General features: G+C 38.2%; 2 protein-coding genes across 4 annotated transcripts in view; one reads left to right on the top strand and one right to left on the bottom strand.

Moving 5' to 3' along the window:
* The window catches only part of LOC126851269 (uncharacterized), a 34427-nt gene extending 14135 nt beyond the window's left edge, over positions 1-20292 (bottom strand). The window contains exons 1-4 of one of the 3 annotated variants that reach the window (XM_050595016.1): positions 19976-20292; positions 12058-12293; positions 9009-9093; positions 8110-8233 (exon numbers count right to left, since the gene is read on the bottom strand). In XM_050595016.1, the coding sequence (XP_050450973.1) occupies positions 8110-8233; positions 9009-9093; positions 12058-12223 (375 nt within the window). In that variant the 5' untranslated portion in view covers positions 12224-12293; positions 19976-20292. Of the gene's footprint in view, positions 1-1898; positions 2946-8109; positions 8234-9008; positions 9094-12057; positions 12294-19975 lie in introns of those variants that run through there. The other 2 variants (XM_050595017.1, XM_050595015.1) reach the window with 2 other exon arrangements.
* Positions 20293-22516: 2224 nt separating this feature from the next.
* LOC126851294 (transmembrane emp24 domain-containing protein 7-like) lies at positions 22517-24501 on the top strand. The gene is made up of 3 exons (XM_050595073.1): positions 22517-22856; positions 23414-23659; positions 23738-24501. Exons 1-3 carry the CDS (start codon positions 22701-22703, stop codon positions 23963-23965), a joined length of 630 nt encoding a protein of 209 aa, XP_050451030.1. The 5' UTR covers positions 22517-22700; the 3' UTR covers positions 23966-24501.
* The last annotated feature ends 211 nt before the right edge of the window (positions 24502-24712 follow it).

The following is a 24712-nucleotide window of genomic DNA, read 5'->3' as shown; positions in this document are numbered from 1 at the left end:
AGATTTGCTGCAAGCATCGTCAGGTAAGCGGGAATTCGGCTCATTCAAACGAGTACCGGCAAGCGGGGCAATGTTGATGATGCATCGAGATAAGAGGGCCGTTTAAGAGGAACAGATCCGACAATTTAATGATTTCGTAATTGGCAAAATGACTCACTCAATTGCGATCGCGGCGGATAGATAGCTACGCTTGCAATACTGCCGCTGCTCCTCTGTGTTATTTATTTTATCCGACTGGAAATGATTATCGTTATTACATTGCATTATACGCGACCGCGATGTATACGATGATGTATCATTATTAAATGTCCAGAAAAGGTACTGCGTCATTATATCACGATTGGAAATAATAACAATTCTCCGAAAGATATTATTTATTTTTAAAAATATAATAACTCAAACTTTGTTTTTCCTCGAAATAACGGTGATTAATATTGTTTACATCGGACGACGTTTAAAGTAAAAAACGAGAACGTTTTCGTGAGCCACGAAATTTTATTTTCGACACGGCCAAGCGAGGAAGTATATTTCGGTCACAAACAAAGGTCGTGCGTACGCTCGTAAATTTTGCGCGGACGCCTTACACGCTCCAAGGTATTCTTTTGTCATTGTACACGTTATCTAAGACCATGTTAAATAAGCGCTTCCGAGAAATCTAAACTGCGACAAATGTTACGTATTTTTCGTGCAATCGCGTCGCTTTATTTCCCCTCGTCTTGATTTCGATTTTAATTAACGGGAAATCAAGTGACGATGCGAATCATGCGTTATGTCACCGACTGTCGACTGATTGAAGAAGATATATTGTATAAAATTTACATGAATTTAGCTCAAATTAAAATTTTAATTTTAATTAAAATATAAAAAGTTTTAATTATAAATTACTTAATATATAAAGATAAAAATTTAGCATATTAAAATAATTTCGAACGTTATGCCAGAAGAGTTTACAACTACGTTGATTATATATGTTTTAGTTAGTTACTCATTACCGGTGTAATTAAAACCGGCGAGATGTGAGCCGTTTATTTTGAAAGTGATATAAGTCCAGTTTTTTTGTTTCAAGAATTTATTAAAGAGCTTGCATTTTAGTGTACTCAAAAATATCGATATTATCAATTTTTTTTCAAAAAAATTGAATTTATATCTCTTTTAAGCGGTTTATACATATTCGAGAGTTAAAGAAATTTCGAATTAATAGGCGAATATTTTGGGAAGGCAATCTAGAGAGTTCAATATCGAAAGGCAAATAAAAAACAGAGCGTGTTGATCAGTGATGCGAGAACGACGAAAGTAAATTTCCGGTTGTTGCTGCGGGAAGTGTCGCGATGCGCCCTGTTTGGAAGGAAATCTATGCTCGTTCGAATTATCCTAATTGCTCAAATGTCCGGAGAGTTCGAGACAAGTGCGTGTGTTATATGAATTTCATATCGCTTTAGCGAGAAGAGTATTGTTCGGTGTGTTTTAAACAGCCAATTTATAACCGGAAAGCTCTTTAGAATGGATGAAGATAGCTTACATATATACATATTATTAACCTTATAAAATAATAATTTTTTTTTTTATATATAGCGGAGTATATATAAATTCGCTGTTTCCGTCAATGAATTCTAACTTCATGTAACATTATGTGCGTCATCATTATTATTCTTATATCTCGTGTCGTGCAAAGATTAAATCGATAGTCTTAGAAATAATAAATAATAAAAGCATCTCATATATTTATAAATCTTTTTCCGTTGCGTTATTAAAACAATATATCTCGAAGTAAATAAAATATAACAAAATAAAAAAAGAGCCACATCACATCGATGCAGCTATTGTTTAAGAATTGACATTTCAACAACCTAGTTAATTGAGTTCCCTCGATCGAGACATTTGGCTTATAATTTAATCACCTTTCCCTTCCGATACGAATCGCCAGATTCCTCGCTGAATTGCGCGATAGTCGAGCAGTTGGCGGCCGACACTTGCCAATTATTCTGCGATACTTGCTCCTCCTCCTCCTCCTCCTCCTCCTCTTGCATGCCAATTCTCCGCTCCTTATCAATAGTCCCGTGGCTTTCTAGGATGAGTCTCAGTCGATTTTTCTCCGTTTTGACAATCTTCTGATTTTGCGAGGCGGCCGCGAACTGGCCAGTGCGCGGAAGCGGAATCATCGTTGCGGTTAGTCCTCGATTACGAGGATCCGGCTCGCAGCTGCCACCCCTCGAGGACTCTCTGCGTCCTCCCGATACGTTTCCTCCTCCGTCTCTCGCCAGCTGGTCGCGATTTTCATCCGGCATCTCTCGCCGCCGCGTCTCGAATTCAGTTTCATGGAACATTCACTCGTTTAGGGATCGTCCGTCTCTGCCAATTTCGACATCCGCACGAAAAGCGCATTGGAAATTGTCGCAGCGATCGAGCACCTCGGACAACACACGCACTCTCTTTCTCTTTCTATAACGGGTGGCGCTTCTCTCTCTCTCTCTCTCTTTCTCTCTCCGGAAAGATCTTTCTCGCTATCGATCGTGTCGAAACGAGAGCAGACGATTGTTTATTTCGTAAAAGGATGATCAATAACACTCACGATTACGCACTGATTATTTGTCGATCCGATGATTGTCGATCGAATAATTCGAGGATCCACGATTCCCGGCGTCGTCGGAGAGATGCGTAGTTTCCTCTCGGCGCGGAGCGTTTCATCTAGCAGCAGTAGCTCAGAGACGACGACAGGTCCATCGCGCTCCATCGGAGGCTGAGTGCACCGGGACGCATGCGCCGAACCAAAGATTTTCAAAATGTTCCTCTGACATTTCAGCCACCGCCACCACCGCCACCGTCACAGCTGCCATTGCGGTCCACGAGTATCCTTGACGCAGCGCGCTCTTCTCTTCTCACTTTAACTGTGTATATTTCGCGAATGTATTCTGCAATTAGTCACGCATCTAATCACCGTAAATTACATTCCACCCCCTCGTCGCAAATGTATCCCTCCGAGTTTTCTTCACTCCCGCGTACATGAAGAATGGCTCAGATAGAGTGAAAGAATGTATTTCGTGGAGAACGAATGCGAGATATTTTTATGCAAACATGATTCAAATCTGTCAATAGTGAAATATCCATTCTTGCCATAACTGTTAATCTTAATTCCAGATTCGAGCTAAACAATCGCTCGTGAAATTAAAGATCATGTAGAGAATAGATGCTGTTGTCTTTGGAATATTTTTGTAATTGTAAATGTTCCAGTCTGTAGCAAAATATATTCATTTTTATCATAATTTGAAGTGCCCTCTTCTTCATCTCTTTTTATAAAAAATGTACACGTAATATATAAGTATTGTATTTAATTATCTCATTGTATTTTTATTAGACCCTATGACGTTTATTATATTTAGTTTCAGAAGATAAGAAATACGAATAAACGAGACTCTGACGAGAGCGCGATATTCAATTTCGGCGATTATCACAGCGCACATTCAATTAACACTCGGAAGACGTTCGCAAGAGAGGCCGAAATGAATCTAATCTGATTTTCTCTCATCCGACTAAGTTACCGCGCACGGGATTTCAATAGAAGCAAGACGTACACAATTTCCATCGAACTTCGTCGTTCTATTTAAAGCAAAGCGGGAATACAGATGAAGTATCGAATCATTTCGATAGTTCACCTCCTCCCCTCCCGCCCTTCCTTCGATCCTACCTCTCTCCGCGATATATACGTGTCAATGCCTCGCTTTTGCGCGTGCCATTTATAGTTGATATGCAGCTGCCAGTTCGCGACCCACACGCGAATGTGCATTTCGCAACACACGCGGCGCCGGTGCAATACAACCGCACGTGCGTGTCGCGCAATAATATTCGTGCGTCACGTTTCTCTATCTCTAAGTTTTCCCACGAAAGCCGCCCGATTATCGCCCTCCTCGAAGACGACGGGCTGATAATCATTTTTTATACGCGGATATATCGCGAATAATCGCTAGATCAACTGGCGCGACAACCGCATCCTCCTTCCGTTTCCTTTTCTCCCGGTTTGACGAGATATTTTATGGCACTGAACCTTCACCGGAAATTCAATCGATTACTCTGTTTCGATTGCCTCGCGGGATATGAATGGCATTCCTTGTCGATTAATTTCTTTCATGGAGGAAGCGTTGACAGGAAGATGAAAACGCGGCAGGAAATTATGTTATATATGTTATATAAATTTCGCTTCTATCAACAAGAGAATTATAATTCAGAATGAATTAATTTGTCAATCAAATTCAGATTCAATTCTAGATATAAATAATTTTTACTAATTATGAGAAGGTATTCAAAATATCTTTTGGAATGCAAAATAATACAATTATCACGTTTATCATTGAATATACAGTTAAAAAAAATGAATCTAAACGATTCTTCCTAGACCGTCTTTTAATGGATTGACAAGAGACAAATACAAACCGCGAATGTTAGTGAGTAAAGCCTATGATCGAGGAATGCGCGCAATTAAAGGGAAATCGGCGACGATGGAAGATTCCGTGTTGGCGATTCCCGGGAAAGGGGACGCGCGCACAAAGAAAACGAAGGCGATTCCGAAAGCCAGAGCGAGCGAGAACGCACCACCGGCTCCGATAATCCGGCCTCACGCACTTACTCACACATACGTACACACTCGACGAACAGCTGGCGCGTATCGCAACTCGCAAACGTCAAAATAATGTATCGGAGATCAGTCAGTAGCGCGACCGGTTCGGCGCTCGATCGTGAATGAAGCGCGATTCCCCCCCTCGTCTTAAGAGTCTTTCCGTCATCGGTGCGTACGAGAGGATGACGGAAACGCTAAAAAGTCTTCAGGAGCCACGCCGAGTTAACGAGGCTGTGCAGCCTCGTAGGTTTACGAACCACGAGCGACAGAGACCGCGTAGTGTTAGTGGCTGAAATAAACTGGCTAAGTTAGGGGATCCGAGGAACAGCTGGGCTCGGCCTGGGCTGTTGCTGCACGCCATCACTGACTCACTCGATCTATCCCCCTCCTTTATAGTCTCTCCGGTTCCCTCCCTCCTGCTTCCGTTTCTTCGAGGTCGATTTCGTCGTTCCTCAACAATCGCTTCTACGTTCCTCTGCCTATCTTTCTTTCTTTTTCTCTGATTTATGAATCTGAATTTCTCTTTTCTCCGTTTAATTAGGAGATGCCTGTCTCTGCCGCGGTATCTCCTTTTCGCGGGAGGAAATATACTTTCTTACTCTTGATGTCTCTAGAGATTGGTTCACATTAAATGACAGATTGTTTATTAGCGATGATTCAGAGGAATACGAGACGCTGTAATATCTGTGCAAATCTATGATTTATGCTTGTTATATCTTTTATTGTCTGAGGAATATTGTCCTCCGTGACTCAAGCTACGCCGCGATTTAATAAGAAATTATTTGCAATGACTTGGAGCAGTGTTCTCGAAAGATGTGTATTCTGTGATACCATCTCAAATATTCTACATAAAAGATGACATTATTCTCTCTCGCTTTTCTATAGATTTCCCAGATATTTACACTCGAACGAATATAGTCCGTGAATCGATTGTCTCGCGCAAATAAAATTATACAAATATATACACTCGTATATGTATTTATCATAATATATTTTATATTAAAAAAATAAAAGGGCGAATCTCCTATTTTTTTTTCTTAATTTTCTTAATTTTCTTGCTAATCTAATTCTAGCGCCATAAGATATCAATTAATTAATAGCCTCATAATTGCAAAGATCCAGTTTCCTTACACAAAGATACATTAATAAATGATTATGAAATGATGATTATCCGGTGATGACTGCGTCTCCGCGTGCTTTACTCCGTTTTCTAACAAATCGCTGTGTTCTATACTATCAGTAACTTTCATTCGACACACATCTATAATCGATAGAATTCTTCCTTTCACTGCTTCTTGACGTTCTATCTCATGCCGGACGATCGTCGAGGGGCTCTTCTCGTGTCCATCTAATCAGGAAGCCACGGAATCCCGCTTCTCCTCTTCAGCAATCACGCGTTTCATTAACCGAATGGATCTTTATTACTATTAGGCGGATAACAATCTCATTCGGAGGAGGAAATTTCTAATTGATGCAAGAGGAGGGTCAGGCGCGAGAGAGTGATTCTGGACCACGCGGCAGAATTAATGGAATTCATTTGTCTGATTAATACAATAGTATTTCTTTGCGAAGAACATTTTATGCGCGAGCCAATGAAACGTCAGTAAGCAGCTTGATACGTCGCCCGATTGCAAAAACAGCTGCAAAATATCGCGTGTGCGAGAGAGCGGCCGCATTTATATTTTAATCGTGCGATGCAGGACTTCGTAGCCGCAAAATAAAAACAAGTAGTTGTATCAATTTGCATTGGCGTAAGCAAAAATTATTATTACGTAAATTTAATTAACGCGTAAAGATATTAAATGCACGAAAGATGTATTATTAAATTATTTAATGCAGCATTTTGAAAAATCGTTTCACGCATTCGTGTAATATGTTGCACGAGATAAGTCATGTTTGTACCATTTTATTATCTTAATTATTCGCTCGGGACGATTCTGAGATATTGTTTAGATTGGTTGGGAGATGATTATCGCGTCAAAAGCCGCCGCCGCCGCCGCGTATAAATTATCTCTAACATTTCGCGATTATTATCATCGCATAAATCGTCGCTTCTCTCGCGGCCGTAAAATATTTCCGCGAGAATCCCGAAAGCACATAAATTAATTACGTATTGTAGCATAAATTTTTGCGTACGCGAAAATGGGAGCGCTGTGGGGTCCGCTATGTCTCACGGTGCGATATATTTTAGCCGTTTCGTCGGAATGAAAAGACGGAGAAAGAGAGATCCCTGATCAATAACAACACAGGCAGTAGGGGGTAGTGGCAACCCCACCGATGATTCCCCCATAGACACGGCGCATGCTCGCGAATTAAATTCCGCCCCCTCAGACGATTTTCATCGCGTTTCGGGTTCTCTTGCAAAGAGGGCGACCAGGAGAGAGGAAGAGAGAGAGAGAGAGAGAGAGAGAGAGAAGAAAAAAGAATAGTGCGTCCGCCGCGCACGGGCAGCCACGTGTGCATAGGTGTTGCCTTGATATAATCCTGCGACCTTGAACGTGCGAGCCTGAATGCATCGAGGTTTTATGCGGCACGATGCAGCGAAAACGCATGACGAGAGTTTGTCGAATAAAGAAACGAATTCATGTGGCATCGCTTTCATTACAAAGAGATAATCGTATAAAAAAAAAAAAAAAAATAAGTTTGCGCAGATATAGATATTCTTCTAATGTAATAAAATATTTTATCAAATTACTTGTGTAAATGATATTGCATTTCTTTTTATGGTTACCAAAGTTATTTTAATTAATGCAACATCAACTATACGTTTGATGTTATTCGAAAAAAATAATATTATTCCGTTGATTATTCCAGAGTTATGTCCCTTTGAAGTCTATTTATTGATGCACGCGTGCATCTCTGTTTCGTAACTTTGTACTATAAACCAGAGCCTAGTAGCAACTGTGCATTGCAGGTTGGAGACAAATTAGTACGGATGTTACGTATTACCTTGTTCGCCACTTCAGCGTATTATGGTCATTAATGCTAACGCTTTACGATGCATGCAATACACTGCGCTTACAATTAATGTAAATACATTACATATTATCTAATCATGAAATAAATAATTTACGGAAAAGATACACGAGTTAAAATAGGACTCAAAGATTTAGTTTCTTTTAAGAATGAAATATAAAAAAATTGGTTCCATTTGTTGCATAAAATGTAGCATATTATGATAAAATAATAAAGTAAATAAATAAAATAATAAAGCAAATAAAGAAAATAATAAAATAAAATAAAATAAAAAGAACGATATATATGTAAAATAATATCGATATTTTCATCGACAATTAAATAATTCCGTCGCACAAGTATTTATATGAGCGAAATTAAAGTTATTGTTAACATGCAATATCACGAACGGGTGAAGCGAAGGTAAAAGAATAAATCAATCGCACACGCAGTCAGAATTTTAAGCCAGGTGAGGCAGATATTAAATATTGCCATCACCTGCCAAACAGGTTCGTGCACAGATTCGCGTTGATCAGGTGGCTTACCTGTAACACTATCGGGTGACGGTCGTGACTTCGCCAAGTCAAAAGTCGGCTGGTCAGCTCGCCCGATCGAGTGCTCTCGGAAGTCTCCAAATCGTGATAGTATCGCGGTCGTAATCTGAAATTGCTACAACAATGTGATAACATTGTCAATGTTAGTTATCGTTTTACGATATTCGCGGAATAACGTGTACTAATAAGTGCCGAACGAAAAAGATATGCGTATAGATGGTTGTACAGATTTCAGAATAATCATTTATGTGACTAAAGTGATATCATATATAGAGCGTACATCAGAAGATAAGATCCATTGATGAAAAAGTGGCAAAAAAATGTTATGTAACCCAAAATAAAATTTTAATTATAAAAGTCGCATCTGTATAAATTATGAAGATTTATTATTTAAAAAAATTAATTAAAAAAAAAAAAAAATAAGTTTCTTTCTCTATAATTTCGCGTCGAGTTTTGCTACATTTTATGTAATAAAAGTGTATGCATCTATGTAAGATTTATAGCAACTCATTCGCGAAATGCACGTCGGCATTTCTAGTTGCTCAAAGATAAAAGGGAATAATGTCACGTGCGCTTAAATGTTGCAGATGGAATTCCTCTTACAAGCATGATGCTTTCTCCAATGCTTCCGCGATAGTATTTTTGAGTCGCGATTCTCTTTGAAAGAAAGTTACAAAAGCTATGTTGTACAGCTATCTTGTACAAAATGAAGAAAAAAAAATATATATATATATATAATTTTATGTATAATTTTATATATAATTCATTTTTTTATGTGTGTGTTAGAAATATTTCTTTTTTGCATCGAGTTTTTTTAATGCCACGTATACAATTTACACTATGTGTTTTATCGAAAAATAAAAGAAGTTATGACTCAAAGCGATACTCACTTGCATTCAGCAATGGGCTTCCGTTCTGTCTCGATTTGCCGGATTTTATCGCAATGTTGTATCACGTTATCTGTCAGGAGCTTCCCTGGAACACAAGATCGTATCGTGAGTATGACGCATTCGCGTTTATTCTTTACGTGAGTTTTGTCGATCGTTTTTAAAGTACATATTTAATTAAAAAAAATTTAAACAAGACGATAATGTTTGCTCAAATAATCGCCTACTTCTTAAAGTAAAGAAAACGTAGAAGCGGAAGAGAAAAGATTAACGGTTGAATTTTCAAGAGTCCCAGTTTCTCATAACTGCGTCGTAGTTCTCTCCTTTGAGACTTTCTCAAAAATAGCTGTATGTCAGCGGGAGGAAAGTAAACCGTGAAGAAACGAAGTACATATAAAGTGCAGTCATTCAGTCTCTAGTGACATTGGTAGAAAAAAAAACCTGATAAAATACCGAGTATAGAAGACGACTTATCTCTGGTTTTCTTTTCCCAATTTCGTGAACGGGGATTCTATATGTATTTTCGTGATAGCGAAATATCTATCGATGCCAAATCATGTTTATCGTGATATAATAGATTATTAAAATTTCTACAAAAATGTAAAGATATATTTGGTATTTTGAGACAAAAGTAAATTTCACCAAAGAAAAATTGTCATTTTGTAATTAAATGTATCTAAGATAATTAAAAAAAATTTCTTTTCTGGATTTTTCTAGATTAGTAAAAAAAATTGTTTTAGGATATTAAAAGAATTTATAAAATGAATTTAGGATATATATAAAAGTATTTGTTAGATCTCAAAATTGTTAAATTTGAACAGAATACTTAAGAATATATATATATATATATATATATATATATATATATATATATATATATATCATATTGTTCGAGAGTGCGATAACTCTAATATATGAATAAATAATAATAATTTAAATGCATAGCGATTGATGTTCATGATTAATATTTATTCTTATGTAATTATAGCTACTATCGTCATACATTGTTTGCAAAATTAGACGGAATATTTACACTTTACGATTAGTGACGAAAGCGCGTATATATGCAATGTATATGCCGCGTGACTGAATTGAATGAAGATGAGCTAAATAAAATTAACCATTCAAGGAAGGAAGCGATAATTGATAATAAATTTCTTGAGACTTTGAGAGTAATTTGATTGACATAGAACATCATACATATACATAAAGAGAGAGAAAGAGAGACAGAGAAAGGAAGTCTGTCATAATAAACAGTCATCATGAATGACACTTACTTAGAAAATCCATCACGCATTTTCTGAAAGGCGCTTAATGCGCTTAATGCAATCCGACAAAATGATAAGAATGATAAGAATATTCCAAATAACCTCGTTGATTAATTCATTCGATTATTTTATAACCAGGGTAAATAGAAAAGTCGATGTTTCGCGACTTTATGCGGATTTTCCCGCAAAAATAACTCGAGCGTTTACACGCGAATCCCTGGAGACCTATCGCGCATTAAATTTATTTTGAATTTTGACAGATCGCTGTCATTTCGCAACTGTTCCTCGCGTGCAAGAGTCTAGAGAAGTAAAATATTGCACGAGTTGAAGGTTGCAAAACATCGTTTGTTGAAACTCGCAAGCGTACGAAGATACTCGCGTATGATATTTATTTATATTTACGATGTAAACATATACGATGTAAACATTAACATCAAATATACGATGTGTCAAATAACGACGTAAACTTTGCGCGTTATCGTTAATATAATTTCAAATTTCATTATATTTATTAATTTTATATATTAATTTATATATTAATTTTAATTTATATATTAATTTGATATATGTATAAAGTTTTTTATCTCATAATAAAATATCTTATAATATTTCTTTATATTCATTTTTTGTAAATCAAATTTATATTTTCATTTGATTTTAATAAGACACTTATACTTTTATGTTAAAAGAATGTTATTCAAAGCATTGCCGACAAAGTAAATGGCGTCCCGCGATTGCACTGATTTTCGTTCTGCAAAAAATGCAAAAGGCATACGACTAACGGCATCGCTGAGACAGAAGCAAACGCAGGCAAGCTTATTCGAGGTGAACGAGATGGAATTGGTCGTGACAGTTCGAACAACGTTGGAAAGAGAGCCGGTCGTTTCGAAGTGTCACGGCGCTTTTACTCTTGTTCCCCGACGATCTTTTCTAACTTGTCGTATTTTCCTTCGGCCCGCCTTGTTCTACGTCGTGAAGTGCTTTGACATTTAGATGGCATCGGTCCAACCATTGCCTGCCTTACGGAGACCACCACTTACCAGACATAGCATCGGCGAGGCCAGGGATCGTTCGTGAAAGCTTAAATCGGATCCCGCCGACGATCCGTTCGTCTAGCATCGATAACACCGTCGAGAGTAAATGCGAGTGTTATCAGGGATTTCCCAAAATAAACCCACCTCTACTTCGATGGGAGATAGAGCGTGCATAAATATTTAAGAAGAATTTTAGCTTTTAAATGTATATCTACAATATGTATGAGATTTTTCAATCACTTAAGCGAGATTAAACTTCTATACACATGTTTATAAGTGCATTAGTAATATTGTAAATCTTTTACTATTTTACGACATAAATAAAATATAAATAATGCAGCAAGCACGAATTCGTATTATATTGTTTATGTAGCTTTTTGCCAGATGCTCATTTGCATCCTTATAGTTAAGGCTATTGGCGCGCACACAAGAGTTCAATGCACCAGTTGCGATGTCATATATTAATATAGTTACCTCGAGACCGCGGACTAACAATAAGAAGTATAGTACTAGTAGAAATCGATTCGCCGACGAAACAAGATACTCACTATATGTTTGATTAATCGAAAAAGTCTTCGCGTTTCATATGTATTTTTATTTTTACATATTATTTAAAAACAATAATCCAAGGATGTTAAATTCCTTATTGTTTCTTTTTAATAATTAAAAAATTAAGATTACATATAAAAATTAAAAATTAAGATAATCTTAACTTTTTTATTATTAAATATCAAGTATATCGCCTATTACCTTTTTCATAATTCTTCTGAGCGAAGGAGAAATTGTGATTTACATCCGGTGGGTCGACGTTGTCGAAGAGATCGGAGGACAATTGACGTTGCAAGAGAATCGTCTCGTGAGTGAGCTCACGGACTTGGATGAGAAGTTCCTCGTAGCTCGAAACTGGAAGCGTCATCGCTGTGTTTTCCGTGCTTCACCGCGCCCCTGCGCACGAGTCTTGCCAGTACAGCCATCCGACTTTAATTCTGCAGCACACAAATGAAATATTCACATGGCGGGTGCTGGCCAGGATAGGATGCAAGATTGATTGGATCTTGTGCCTCGCATTCGCGCGAGAAACTCTCATTTAAAGAATGAAAGAAATATACTTCAATTATTGCAAGAATCGTAATTAATTAATATATCTCCTGGTAATATAAATCATTTATTAGAGTACATTAATTTTAGATTAATATATTATAATTTAAATATATCAAGATAAATGTGTGAGAGATAAATAATCGCGGTGCGGAAGAATTGTGGAATTATAATACGCGGATGCTTTCCAGACACATGGAATAAAAACCGGAGAGAACGGTGCGTTTTTAATCTCTCACGTGTGGTTTCTGCGCCGAAGAAAGATGTTTTATTACGTCAGCAAACAGACGCTCTCGTTGTAATCGCGCTTAAAATCATTCTCGGGATAAGAAATAAAAATTCCCAAGGAGCTGCGATGCGTATTCTTACAAAATGAAATAACCCAAGATTTTTTTAATGGATGCGAATAGATTTCACAAAATTTATATATATAAAATACGTGCAATATCGAGCAATTTTATTCCCGATTATTGATAACGCTTTTTTTTTTTAAATCTAGGATAGACTATAAAAAAAAAAATAGAAAAAAATTACGCATTGCAGCTAGCTCATGCAACATAATGCAACGTTATCGTGAAATTCGCTGACTAAATCCATCAGAATTGCGATACGGGAGATAAAAATCTGAGCTTTTGAGCGCGATGCGACTCCCCTACATTTACATTGTGAATTCATGCATATGCAACGTGAAGAGTGTTGCACTCTCTCCGGAGTCTAAAGAAGTTTTTGTTGGATGCAGCGAGAGGAAACATCGCGCTCGTTCTCCCTTGGGGCACACTCGTGCCCCTCCCATCAAGCTACTCGAGCGATAGTATACGATAGCCCGAAAGTGCATATGAATACATGCAGAGTTAAGGCTGTATATCGTCTGACTCGAGAGTGCATATCATGAGTACGACAATATACAGCAGAGCGGGTCGATCGATTGTACGAGAGCCAAAGTGTGCATATACACGCTTGACGCGTATGTATTGCGTCCGCCAACCATTGTGTAAAATCCGGGTATCACGAAATCGCGCAGCAATTCAGAAAAAATATGAAGCTTGCATCGTAAATCGATGTTAATGTACATATTTTTATAAATCTGTATTTAGGAATAAAAATCTTAGAAATAAGTATGTTAAATAAATAATACGTTTAATCAAAAATAAAATTCGAGCAAAGCATCCTTCAACAAAAAAATTATGTTTTCAAAAACTTTATTAACGTGTATATGCTGTCTATTTAATTTTTTAAAAAATTAACCGCATCTAAATAAAATACGGAATCTTTATAACACCCTATATATCCGGACGAAAGAAAGCATACACCTATACGTACAGGCAAGTATGTTGTTCGTGCAGTAATCGGGTAAGGAAGAGTACAAGCGAGGGTGAAGCTAAGGTCGCCGACAAGGGGAACGGGGATGTGACAAGGGGATTTTCGCCTTTACCATGTTTCATGGCCAGCGTAATCCGGTTCAGACATTGCGTCGTTGCTATGTGAGTCATGAGCGCAAACATTAAGATCCTGCGCGGCTAAAATTGAGCGATCCGTAATAATATCGGCAATATTTCAACACGCTAATCCCGCGTAAGCACGACGGAGCTATTTGGAGGCACGTATCGCGAAGGATCAATAGCGAAAATTAAATCGTATCTTACATTAGATCGAAATACTCCTTAAATCAATTATTATTATCATGGCATTCCTAATTTGGCTTTAACCTTTATATTTCGCGAAAAAAATCGCAAACCATTAATTCGGTTTACTTAAGATTAGCATCTTCGCCTTCCTAAACTTAATCAAATGCTTCATGATGATAACATATAATTTTCTTTTAACATAGCGTGTAGCAGAACTGACAAGCATTTTAGCTGAATAATAGATTTGATCTAATTTCTTTCCTCATTTTTATAAGGTACTTTATACTTGCAGTCTCTTAATGAGCATAATTTTATAATCATTCTTAAATTTCTCGAGATCTTTAATATATAACCATCTTTCCCCCGCAATATGTTTTCATAAAGTATGACAAATTGTGTAACAGTACTGTAGAAAGATATTAATCATCCACCTGTGTGCGGCAAAGTGCTAATTATGCATCATCACGCGAAAGCGTGATTTAAATAAAACGTCTATTTAGTAGAGAGATTTCAAAAATAACCGCGAAATAATATTTCAGAGAGAGAATTCTAAATAAAGCAGCTAAATTTTTCGAGGCCAAAAATATTATCACCCTTTATTTTTATACTATTATTCTTATTCTAATATTAGTTTTATGCTATTATATTTATACTATTATTAGATTATTATTCTTTATTTTCGCAGGCAATATATTTCGATCATAATTAGACTTGTCGCACATGGCACACATTTCCTTGAGAATCCATAAGAAGGAAATAACAATTTAATACCGGGCTACAAGCTAATTATAACCGCGGAGGTTTCGATCAAAGATGGAAAAAAGCCTTGAAGAGAGGATGCCGTAAAAAGCTTGATGTACGACCTGCATCTGATCTGATCGGCCGTGAAGAGAAATTGTATGTATGTGTGTGTGTGCGTGTATTTATATGTGTGAATGATCCTGCTTCGTCCACAAGAATCACAGAGCCGCGAACAATGAACTTTTTATTTAGAGTATCCAGCAATATAATGATATCGTATGCTATCATCAAGAATAAAAATCTTAATAAAATTTTTCTAATATTAAATTACAGAATAATCTTATCGCGAATCTTTGAGAGAACGTTTCATTGATATTCTCTCAGACGAAGCGTAAAATGTAGGAAAATGTATATCGTAATTTCCTAGGCTTCGGCAAAAATACGAAAGAGAGTTATTGCTGCAGAAGTCGCTTGTAGGGACTGACCTAACGGGGTCCATAATCTCGCATTCGCATCTCGCTTGCGTGTGTCTTAATTCACCGGCAGCTTCTTCCGCTTCTGCGAACACGGAAGTGCTCTGCTGCAAGCAGAGCACACACATATATATATATATATATATATATATATATATATATATATATATGAAGATTCAACAGGAATCCAATACATGGTAATTTCAGTCGAGTAATGCCTGATACTTTACTCTTATTCTGAGATTTGAGAATCATTTACGGTGCGTTACTTGATAAAATCGCGATTTGTGAGTGGTATGAACGATTAAAATGGAGATACGCAAAAGAATGATATGGAGGAATTAACTCTCTCGCAATCTTGATTTATTTCTCTGACATCATATCTGTCATAGTTTCCCATATGTTTCTTCTCTTTACAAGATAGCCACGCTGCTGTCTTTGTGTTCCTCGTCATTCTCATTTCACTCCAACTCTTCTATTACACGTGTATGACCCGACAATCATTCTGACAAATACGCAACTTTCTTTTCGTAACGTTTACACATAGAATTTACGTATTTAAAAGTTGCAATTACTCTTTCACGAAGTACTTGAGTATTTTATTATCATAACGAAGAAAAGGCTTTTCTCTTTTAATTTATTTTATAAAACGTTCTATAAAACTTTGTCTTTTTTTTATGCATTTATTTCTCTTCAATGTCTGACATGTTAAGTCCGGTAAGTAAAATATGAAAAAAGTGAAAGAATGAAAAAGGTAATACAATTATTTTAAAATATAAATAATTAATTTTAAAGCACATTTATTTTTATTATTCACTAGTTATAAATTTCACCGCCACATTTTAGATATATAGCTCGTAATCATTATTGTTCCGGTTTTGTATATATAAAGCCTATCTACTTTCACGAATTCTATAAACATTAGTATGCAAACCAATTATGGGACCAGTTATTACAACGTTCTCATCCACTTTGAAAGATAATTCGCATTACACGTATATTATTAAAGAATGAAATGCAGAAAGTTCATGACGCACAACGTAATATAAACGTATTTTATAATTAATTTCCGACACCGGGCTTTCCCGAAATATACACGAACACACATAGTCCGATTATGCATTATTAATATCGCAGCGCGCGAGAAGGGAACAATGAAATTACTAATTATTCGAAATAAAATGTGAACATCTGCGCGAGCATTATTTAGTTATCATATGCGAACAAATCTTGTTGGAATATATAACAACGACGATTATTTTATACCTCGATCTGTGCAAATTTATTCGTGCAATTACCATAATTATCTCGCACAATAAATTAATTAATTCTTGCATAGCGTATTACCTGAGCGTTAAATAAAGTGAAAAAAATTATCTCTAAAAGTATCTCTTTCATCAAGACTTTCTCTGATCTTGACTCATCCTATACGAAAGAGCAATCACGTTGCTAAAGATCTGGTATAAACCAACCACGATGTCTCTATCTCTTCTCATTCACGCGAGAATGTCTGCTCGAATGGCATTCAATGCTCAAAAGCAGCATTCGCGAAAGACACCGCGTTCCTTTACAATTTCACGACGAGATCATTTCCTGTCGCGCCTTTCGCCGAGTCGCAATTTCGCCGTTTAACGAATTCACCGGCGATGCTGGTTAACCGACCGGCCGAGCTCGTTATCGTCGCGGCTTTAATTACGCGCGCTTTCATGACCGCGGCGGATTGCGGGATACAAATCTCGCATCTTCTTACCGAGGAGAAAGAGAAAGAGAAAGAGAGAAGCGCGCTTCTCTATGATAATGTGCGCGGGGAATGGAAGCGTGGCGGCTCCGCGTCGGGAAACGCGCCCGCATCGCTTCGTGGTCCATGACCGGAACCAGTCCGGACCGCGAAGAAGAAACAGGTGGGTGCGCGCGCCGGCGCGAGATCTCTGGACTTGTTCTCTCTCGAAAAAAAGCACGAGAGATTCCTCTTATTTCCGCCGTCGGAGAAAAAAACGATCGCGAACTCTCGCCGTCTGCGTCGCCCGCCCCAGAGGCGGGATTATACGATCGAGTTGCTCTTTTCTTTCTTGCACACTTTGACAAGATTCCAGAAATTGCTCGAATAATTCCTCAAGCGTTCTACTCAAAAGTACTGTACTCAGGTCGATTTTTTTGATCGAAATAAACGAGTTGTTACCAGTTTTTTTTTTTTTTTTATATATATATAACGAAAACGTGGAATGTTGACATTTTTCCCTTCCACTTTTTATATTCAATCGCTGAATATCGAATATTTTGAGAAAGAGCCAGGATTCTTTATTAGTTATATATCGAACTCTGAAAATGGGCTACTAACTTCGCGAAAGTATTAAAGTCAATAATTAGGTGCCGGGTCGCTGACCCGATTTGACGACAATGTTCCCGGTAGTGGCTAAATCATCGGACATTAAGATCGATCACGTACCATGCCGGTTCACGTGAGCGACGAAGGCAGACAGCAAGAGTCGGCGGCCGACTCGGTGACGCCTCTCTTTATGCCAGAAGCACATGCGCCAAGAATATCCTACCTGCCGCTCGGTGTTGTCCTCTCTTTGTGTATTACGTAAAATTTATTAATGCACGACGGAGATATTTATTTATGGCCGCTGTAAAGCCCGATAACAGCCGTCCCCAGTCGCGAATTTTACGGACTTTCTCTAATTTTAGTTCCCTCCCCGATGACCCTTTTTCTGCCCATTTTATTTCGATATCTTGCGTTTATTATTACAAATAATTTTTTTTCGGTTGAGCTAAAAGTCACTCGATAAGACATTGACAATTTATAGTTTGAAATATAAATAGTTGGGAGATGAAGGAGAAATAAGGCAACGTATTTCGCGTACACACAAATATACACAATATTTTACCTTTTAAATGAAATCTTTTACATTTTCCCTCATTTTTCTTGTGTCTCCCGGTCAATGACTTTCAACTCCGGTCCGAATATAGCGAATATCTGTCCGCGAATGTCTCTCTCCGGCGCCAAATTAATTAATTCAGCGAGAATTCATTCCTGGCCAGAAATATCCCCCTGCTCTATTTACATTTATCTCTCTCTCTCTCTCTTTCACATTTCTCTTCTATTTTCATGTCTCTCACCTAACGTCTCTCCAGTTTTTGCTTTAATAAGCGCCAGGTCTGACGGCGATATTTGCATGCGCGCTAATCTCGGACATTTCGCGTGTCCTTGGCGAGGTGACTCGATGACGGTTAATAACCGCGACGGAACGCATCGGCAGACACGTGTTTTTTTATTAACGTTTACGGCCCATTTTCCAGAGGCGTCTTCCTCGCGGGCAACGATGCGACGCGTCGATTACAGCGGTCGAATAATGATCGATCCTACGTTTTGCCGCATTTATCGCGTCGTTTGCTCGCATCGTGCGTACCGTTACGTTTCGTTTGAGAGAAAAGTGCATTGCCCGACGATTTCGAGGGACGTTGTAAAACATGTACAGATGGTGCGGAAACAATATACGGTTTTTTTTTTCCCCTGAGATCAAATAAAATTTTATCGAAATTGCTCCGGAAAATAGCAACGAGCGAAGCAATATCCTCGTTTCAGTTTTACTTGCAGCCCTTTGTTTTCTTCTTCTTTTCTTTGTTTCTCTCTGTCTCTCTGTCTCTTTACAAAGTCTAAATATACATCTATTTTATTCTGTACGCGAAAATACGAGGAAGGACTGCTAAAATGGACAGAGAAACGTGACAGTTCTCGGTAGACAAGATGCAACTGCGATGCACAAAAGCGCGCTCATCGACAAGACGTTATATAAAGCGGAATTATTGAAATATATCCGCTAGAGTTACCGCGTTGGAGCATGCAATCCAGTTTCTACTGGTTTCATCGCGAATAATTGCTATATGCATTGCTTAAATTTCGTGTGCAAATTTCATTAAAGAAATATAAAGCAGAGGAGAGAAAACACACTGTTATAATGAAAGAGAAAATATACATAAATATACAATAAAAATTGCATTTATATTTACGATTTTCAAAAATATTTATCAAATATTATCACACACGATATAAAGCCTATTATATTTTTTCACCTGCATTTGCGTGAGATTATGCTTTCGAGCCACGAGAAGCCAACAAAGGAAAACTCAAGCATCTAAAAGGCGATCCAATTACGACGATAAAGTTCAAGGAAAGATTGATTTAGGCCAACGCGATTTATTATTGTAAAATATCAACAAAGTCGGGAGGAGCATTAATAATTTAAAACGTCTTTAATGTTTTTCTCAAGTTCTCGTTCCCACGATCTTTCTCTCACGTTGTTTATGAATACAGATTAATAACATAGAATTAATTGAGATATGTAATAAAGATATTTTCTGTTCTTTTCGGTATGTTTACAAAACAGTTGTCATAACATTACATACGTACTAATTTCAAGGCTATTTTTGTAGCTGTATTCTTCTCATATTTCTAATAGAATCTTTTCTCTCTGAGAGTGTCCTCTGAGAATGCCCGTACATTTGCTTCGTTCAATGTATTAAGAAAATGTGTGTAAGCAAAACTAGAGATCTAGAATTTATAAAGAAATATTTAATGCCGAATAAAAAGAGATTTTTCGAAATGTTTTTAAAGAATAGAATTAAATTACAACAGAATCTTTAATTTCGGATACTGACCAGACTTTTTGCGAGATATTCCGTATCGCTCACACACATACATATATGCTTCTCGCCTTTGGGAATAATTACCTTACAGGTGTCCGCGATGGCCATGAGGGTCACGGACAGGTCGCACACTGCGTGTCACGGTATCTTGGAGGACACAGAGATGCGGAAGAACATGCCACTCGATGTCACTCGCGACAAGAGGATACACGATACAGTAGATATGCGATCGCTAATCGAGATGTGCGAGAACAAATGCGCGCGAATTAGCGTCTCGCGAGCGAAAAAACAAGAAAAGATTAGGCGCGTTGAAAACACACGACGAGAAAGAAAGGGCCGTGAATATGGCGAGAAAGACCCGTCTCGCGCCGCTGCCAACCGAAAACTCGTGGCGCGCAGCGCACACTTCATGCAGCCGTCACGATCCGCTTCCCCCCCCCCGCCGTGGTTCTGCCCCCACCGTACAACCGCTGGCGCAGCTGCCGCCACCCCACCCCGTCACCGCTGCCGCCGCGCGCTCGAAGTTAATCTTTGCGGAGGAGAAACCCTTCGGTGTCGTGTTACTACCTTCGAATTCCGCATCGACTGGCGCCGTACACGTTCTATGATCGGGCCAATATTATTTAGGGATCATGAAAAACAACTTGATAACCTGCTTACATTGATAGCTTTTTTCTAGAGCCTTTCGATGCTAATGTAACTTAATTTTCAGGATCTATCATGTACGATAATGCAAGTCCGAAGGGGCAAATCGTACATGTTTTTCTTCGTGAAAGAAACAGGATAAATCATATATTATACGCACAAGTGTGCGATTAATTATACATTCTTTTTTTTAAGAATACGTTTTTTACGAACGGTATACGAATACGAGATGAATAGTTTCGATACGTCATGTGATTATACGCGCGTTCGTTGAACAGGATTCGCGTCTTCGATCAACGCGCATTATAAAGTACACAGAAGGCCCATTCATCTTTCATATCCGATACAGTGTACGTGTACATGTACATTACGCGTATTACGCGCGATTAATTTAAGGCAACATCAATGCGCGCGTAATGACGGAGCGCCGGTCGCGCTCGCATTCCCGCTCTCCACGCGAGATGAGAAGGTTCCTTTCAAGAGAAGAGCCCTCTCTTTCTCTCGAGCACCTTCCCCGCACCCTCGTCCTACGACACGCACCTTCGCTATTGCGTGCACCGAGACGTGACGCCACGAGGCGCGACTACGAGACGAGACCGATAGGCGGCTCCGAAGGGCGCCACACGACCACAGAAACAACATGCGCATTACACACATACCTCCAACTGTATGCCGGTTACTTGTCATTGCGTTCTATAGGGTGTCCCGCAACTTGCGATCTTGACAAGTATATTAACGATGAATTTTTCAGTCGAAATTCCTCCTCGATCGATTCTTCTTGTCTAAAAATATATCAAAATGTTTTTCAATTTTTTAGAACTTTTTGGCATTATATATATATATACTCTTTTGAAATTTAAGTTGCAATTCTATGGAATGTCTTTCTGGAATTAGAAGGAAGAATGCGATTTGAATGACGTGTGCTTACAAGAGACTGTTTACGGTAAAAGAAGGCGACGATATGTACGTGTGCATTTTTAACCTGCTACAAACACTGTCTTGTAGACACTAAACATTGAAGCTTATGATAACGTAGAAAGGAAAGGAAGCATGCATTAAAGCAGACAGGAAGGTAATTTCATCGCATATTCTCTCGTGCGTCTTCCTGCTTTAATATACGTGCGTCTCCTTCTCCTGCGTTACTACGAAGATTTAATATTTAGCGAATTGCGCGGGATCCTGTGATATATGAGGAAGGAAGCTAGTACTTTGTATTCTCGTCAATAATTAAATATAGCTACTAGTACATGCGGCGAAAAACGTGACGGAAATTTCCGATTACTATATGGCATATTTCTCCCTCTTCCCTCCCTCCCTCCCTCCTCTCTTTCTCCCTCTCGCAAACGCAATATATTTCGCGAACTTCTCCAATCGCTGCTTATGTCATTACTATGTCATTATTATGTATTTATCGAGGCTTGTTTAATAGCGAACCGGAAGTAAAGATGCCGATGCATTTTCGTGAAAAATCATCATCATCTGTCTGACATTTAGATGAAATAAAAATGGAATAAAAAAAAATATGTATAATAATAGTATATACATCATATATATATCAACATATTTCTATTATTTTAATAAAACATAGCTGTATTTGTGTATGACAAGTACATTATTTCTAAAATTCAATACATATACATATGTAGAGAAAAAGACGCAGCGGCTAAAAATGGATTCAAATTGAATTGAAAGTTTTTATGATCTCTCGATTAAAGATTTTCATAACTACTATTGTTTATTTGCTATTAATTATTATTAGCCGATGAATGATTCTGATTCGAATAACCTACGTACTCGATTCGATCGGCAATTGAAGCTCCATATCCTTGTTACAGAAATTACAGCAGGTATTACTGACAAATTAATGGATGAAAACGTGAACGTGCGCGCTCGTACTCTGCCCGCCGTGACGTGAGCGTAGCCACTTCCGCAGCTGCGCGTTGCGCGCGGTTACGTCGCGCGTCACGGCCGACATCCGGCCACGTTAAAATAGCCCGTTTACCGGAGAGACCCTCGCCGCGGATCTCTCGATAGCCGTGCCGAGACTGCTGAGGTCGAAAAGGTGGAAAGAGTGCGCTTCTCGTACATCCTCATCAATTTCAGAGATATCTTAAATGTGCGCGGATCAGTGACAGCCGCGAGAGCGAACTGATCGATTTTAAGGATGGATTGCTGGTCGGCCTGGATATTGCTCGTTTCGTTGCTCGGCACTCTCCTGCTCACGGGCGGCGTCGAGTTAACCTTCGAGCTGGCCGACAATGCCAAGGAATGCTTCTATCAAGAGATTGAGAAGAACGTCTCGTCCACGTTGGAGTTTCAGGTGCGCAAGCTGTCAAATTCATCGCTGTCAACTTTCACTTTACTATATATGTATATATATATATTTATATCGCGATGACACGTCGCTATTATCGATGATCAGATTGGAGGCCAGAGTTCGCGGCGCATATGCACATTTGCGCGCGTGGCTATAAATTGAATGAACGAATGGGAAATAATGCGAATTTAATATGATAATGCAAATGATGAATAGTGAGGAATGTTAAAAGAGAATATGCGAGTATATAATGTGTGTGTGGATTAATATAATGACGAATAACATTTTACTTTAGTAAAAATTTAATCAAATCAATGATAAATTTTGGCTCGGACAATATGCATGTTTAGAAAGAAATACAATGTAAAACAAACAGATCTTATCTGAATGTTCTCTGTAAAAATTAAAGAAAAATTTTCTATGTCAAGTGGAAGCGTAGCAATTTTTTTGGCACGGCTACTTCTCTCTTTATTAGACATTATATAATAAACTATGATTCTCTGAATTTTGTAAAATGATTTGCATTGTTTCTAAACACGTATTGTTCTTGTATCTTTTAGGTGGTTACAGGTGGCCAATATGATGTGGATGTAACTTTAGAGGCTCCAAATAAGGAAATTATCTATAGTCAAGTGAAACAACAATTTGATTCGCACGTCTTTATACCTACTATGTCGGGAGTGTATAAGGCCTGCTTTAGCAATGAGTTCTCTACATACTCGCATAAGCTTGTTTATATGGATTTCCAAGTCGGCGACGAGGCGCCACTTCCCGGCCTTGGAGAACATGTCACAGTAATGACTCAGGTAAATTATTTTTGGCACTACCCCCTTTACAAAACATACCAATGAGAAATGATATCTCATTTGTCAGTGTTCTTGCAGATGGAGTCTTCTGCACAGGAAGTGCACAAGAATCTAATCAGCATCTTGGACTATCAAACGCATCACCGTCTGCGCGAGGCGCAAGGTCGCAAACGCGCAGAAGAACTCAATGAACGAGTGCTTTGGTGGTCGATAATGGAGACAGCTTGCATTCTGTTCATCTCTGTGGGGCAGGTATTCCTTTTGAAGAACTTCTTTACGGATCGAAGTCCTTCTCAAAGTTATTAGTGATTGCGAAGTAATGAAAAAGGAAAAAACTCACTATCGAGGTATACGATCATTGATCGAATCGCCCTCGTAATGTCGTTTTTTTTCATCACCGGTTAAAGTGCCATCATAACGTCCGCCGGTAATATGTCAAAGCTGCATGTTCTCTCAGCGGAACATTCAATCGCGAATCTTCTCTGGCAATCTTTTCCGAATCTTTCGCTGAGAGGATTTCGCGATCAGAATCCAAAGAGCCGGTGAGAAGCACAAGGTGATCTACATCTTCACGTGTATCGTGAACGTATGCATTGTTCACGGATACTAGTTTATGCCAAGATTAAGGACATTTGCAACACGGGTGCTGATACAACTCGGAGCGATCAGAAGGGACAAGTGCAAGCAATAGAAATCTTACACATCCTCCTTCCGATGGACACTCTCAAGTTGTACTTATATTGGCACAGAGACAGTCTAGGTTACTGAAGGGGACATGGACATCATGTTTTTCTTACTGTGAATGTGTAACATAATAAATTAAAAAATACTTGTGTGTATTACATTTGTATCGCCCAGCGATCTGATTAATTCCCGTCTTTCGTTATTTTATCGCGCCTTCCATTATTTATCTTATGCATCAGTTAAGGTAGAAGTTACTTAAATAAATAAATTGATTATTTACTTATTTCTTTAAAAATGACAATTCTATTAATTCAGAAAGTTTTTTTTCTCACTCTCGTTGTTAGCTACATGTATAAGCATATAATATCT

This window comes from Cataglyphis hispanica, chromosome 8 (genome assembly GCF_021464435.1).
Source record: "Cataglyphis hispanica isolate Lineage 1 chromosome 8, ULB_Chis1_1.0, whole genome shotgun sequence".
NCBI classification, from domain to species: Eukaryota; Metazoa; Arthropoda; class Insecta; order Hymenoptera; family Formicidae; genus Cataglyphis; species Cataglyphis hispanica.
The sequence above is the reverse complement of the archived record's forward strand: the minus strand, read 5'-3'. Positions and strand labels throughout refer to the sequence as shown.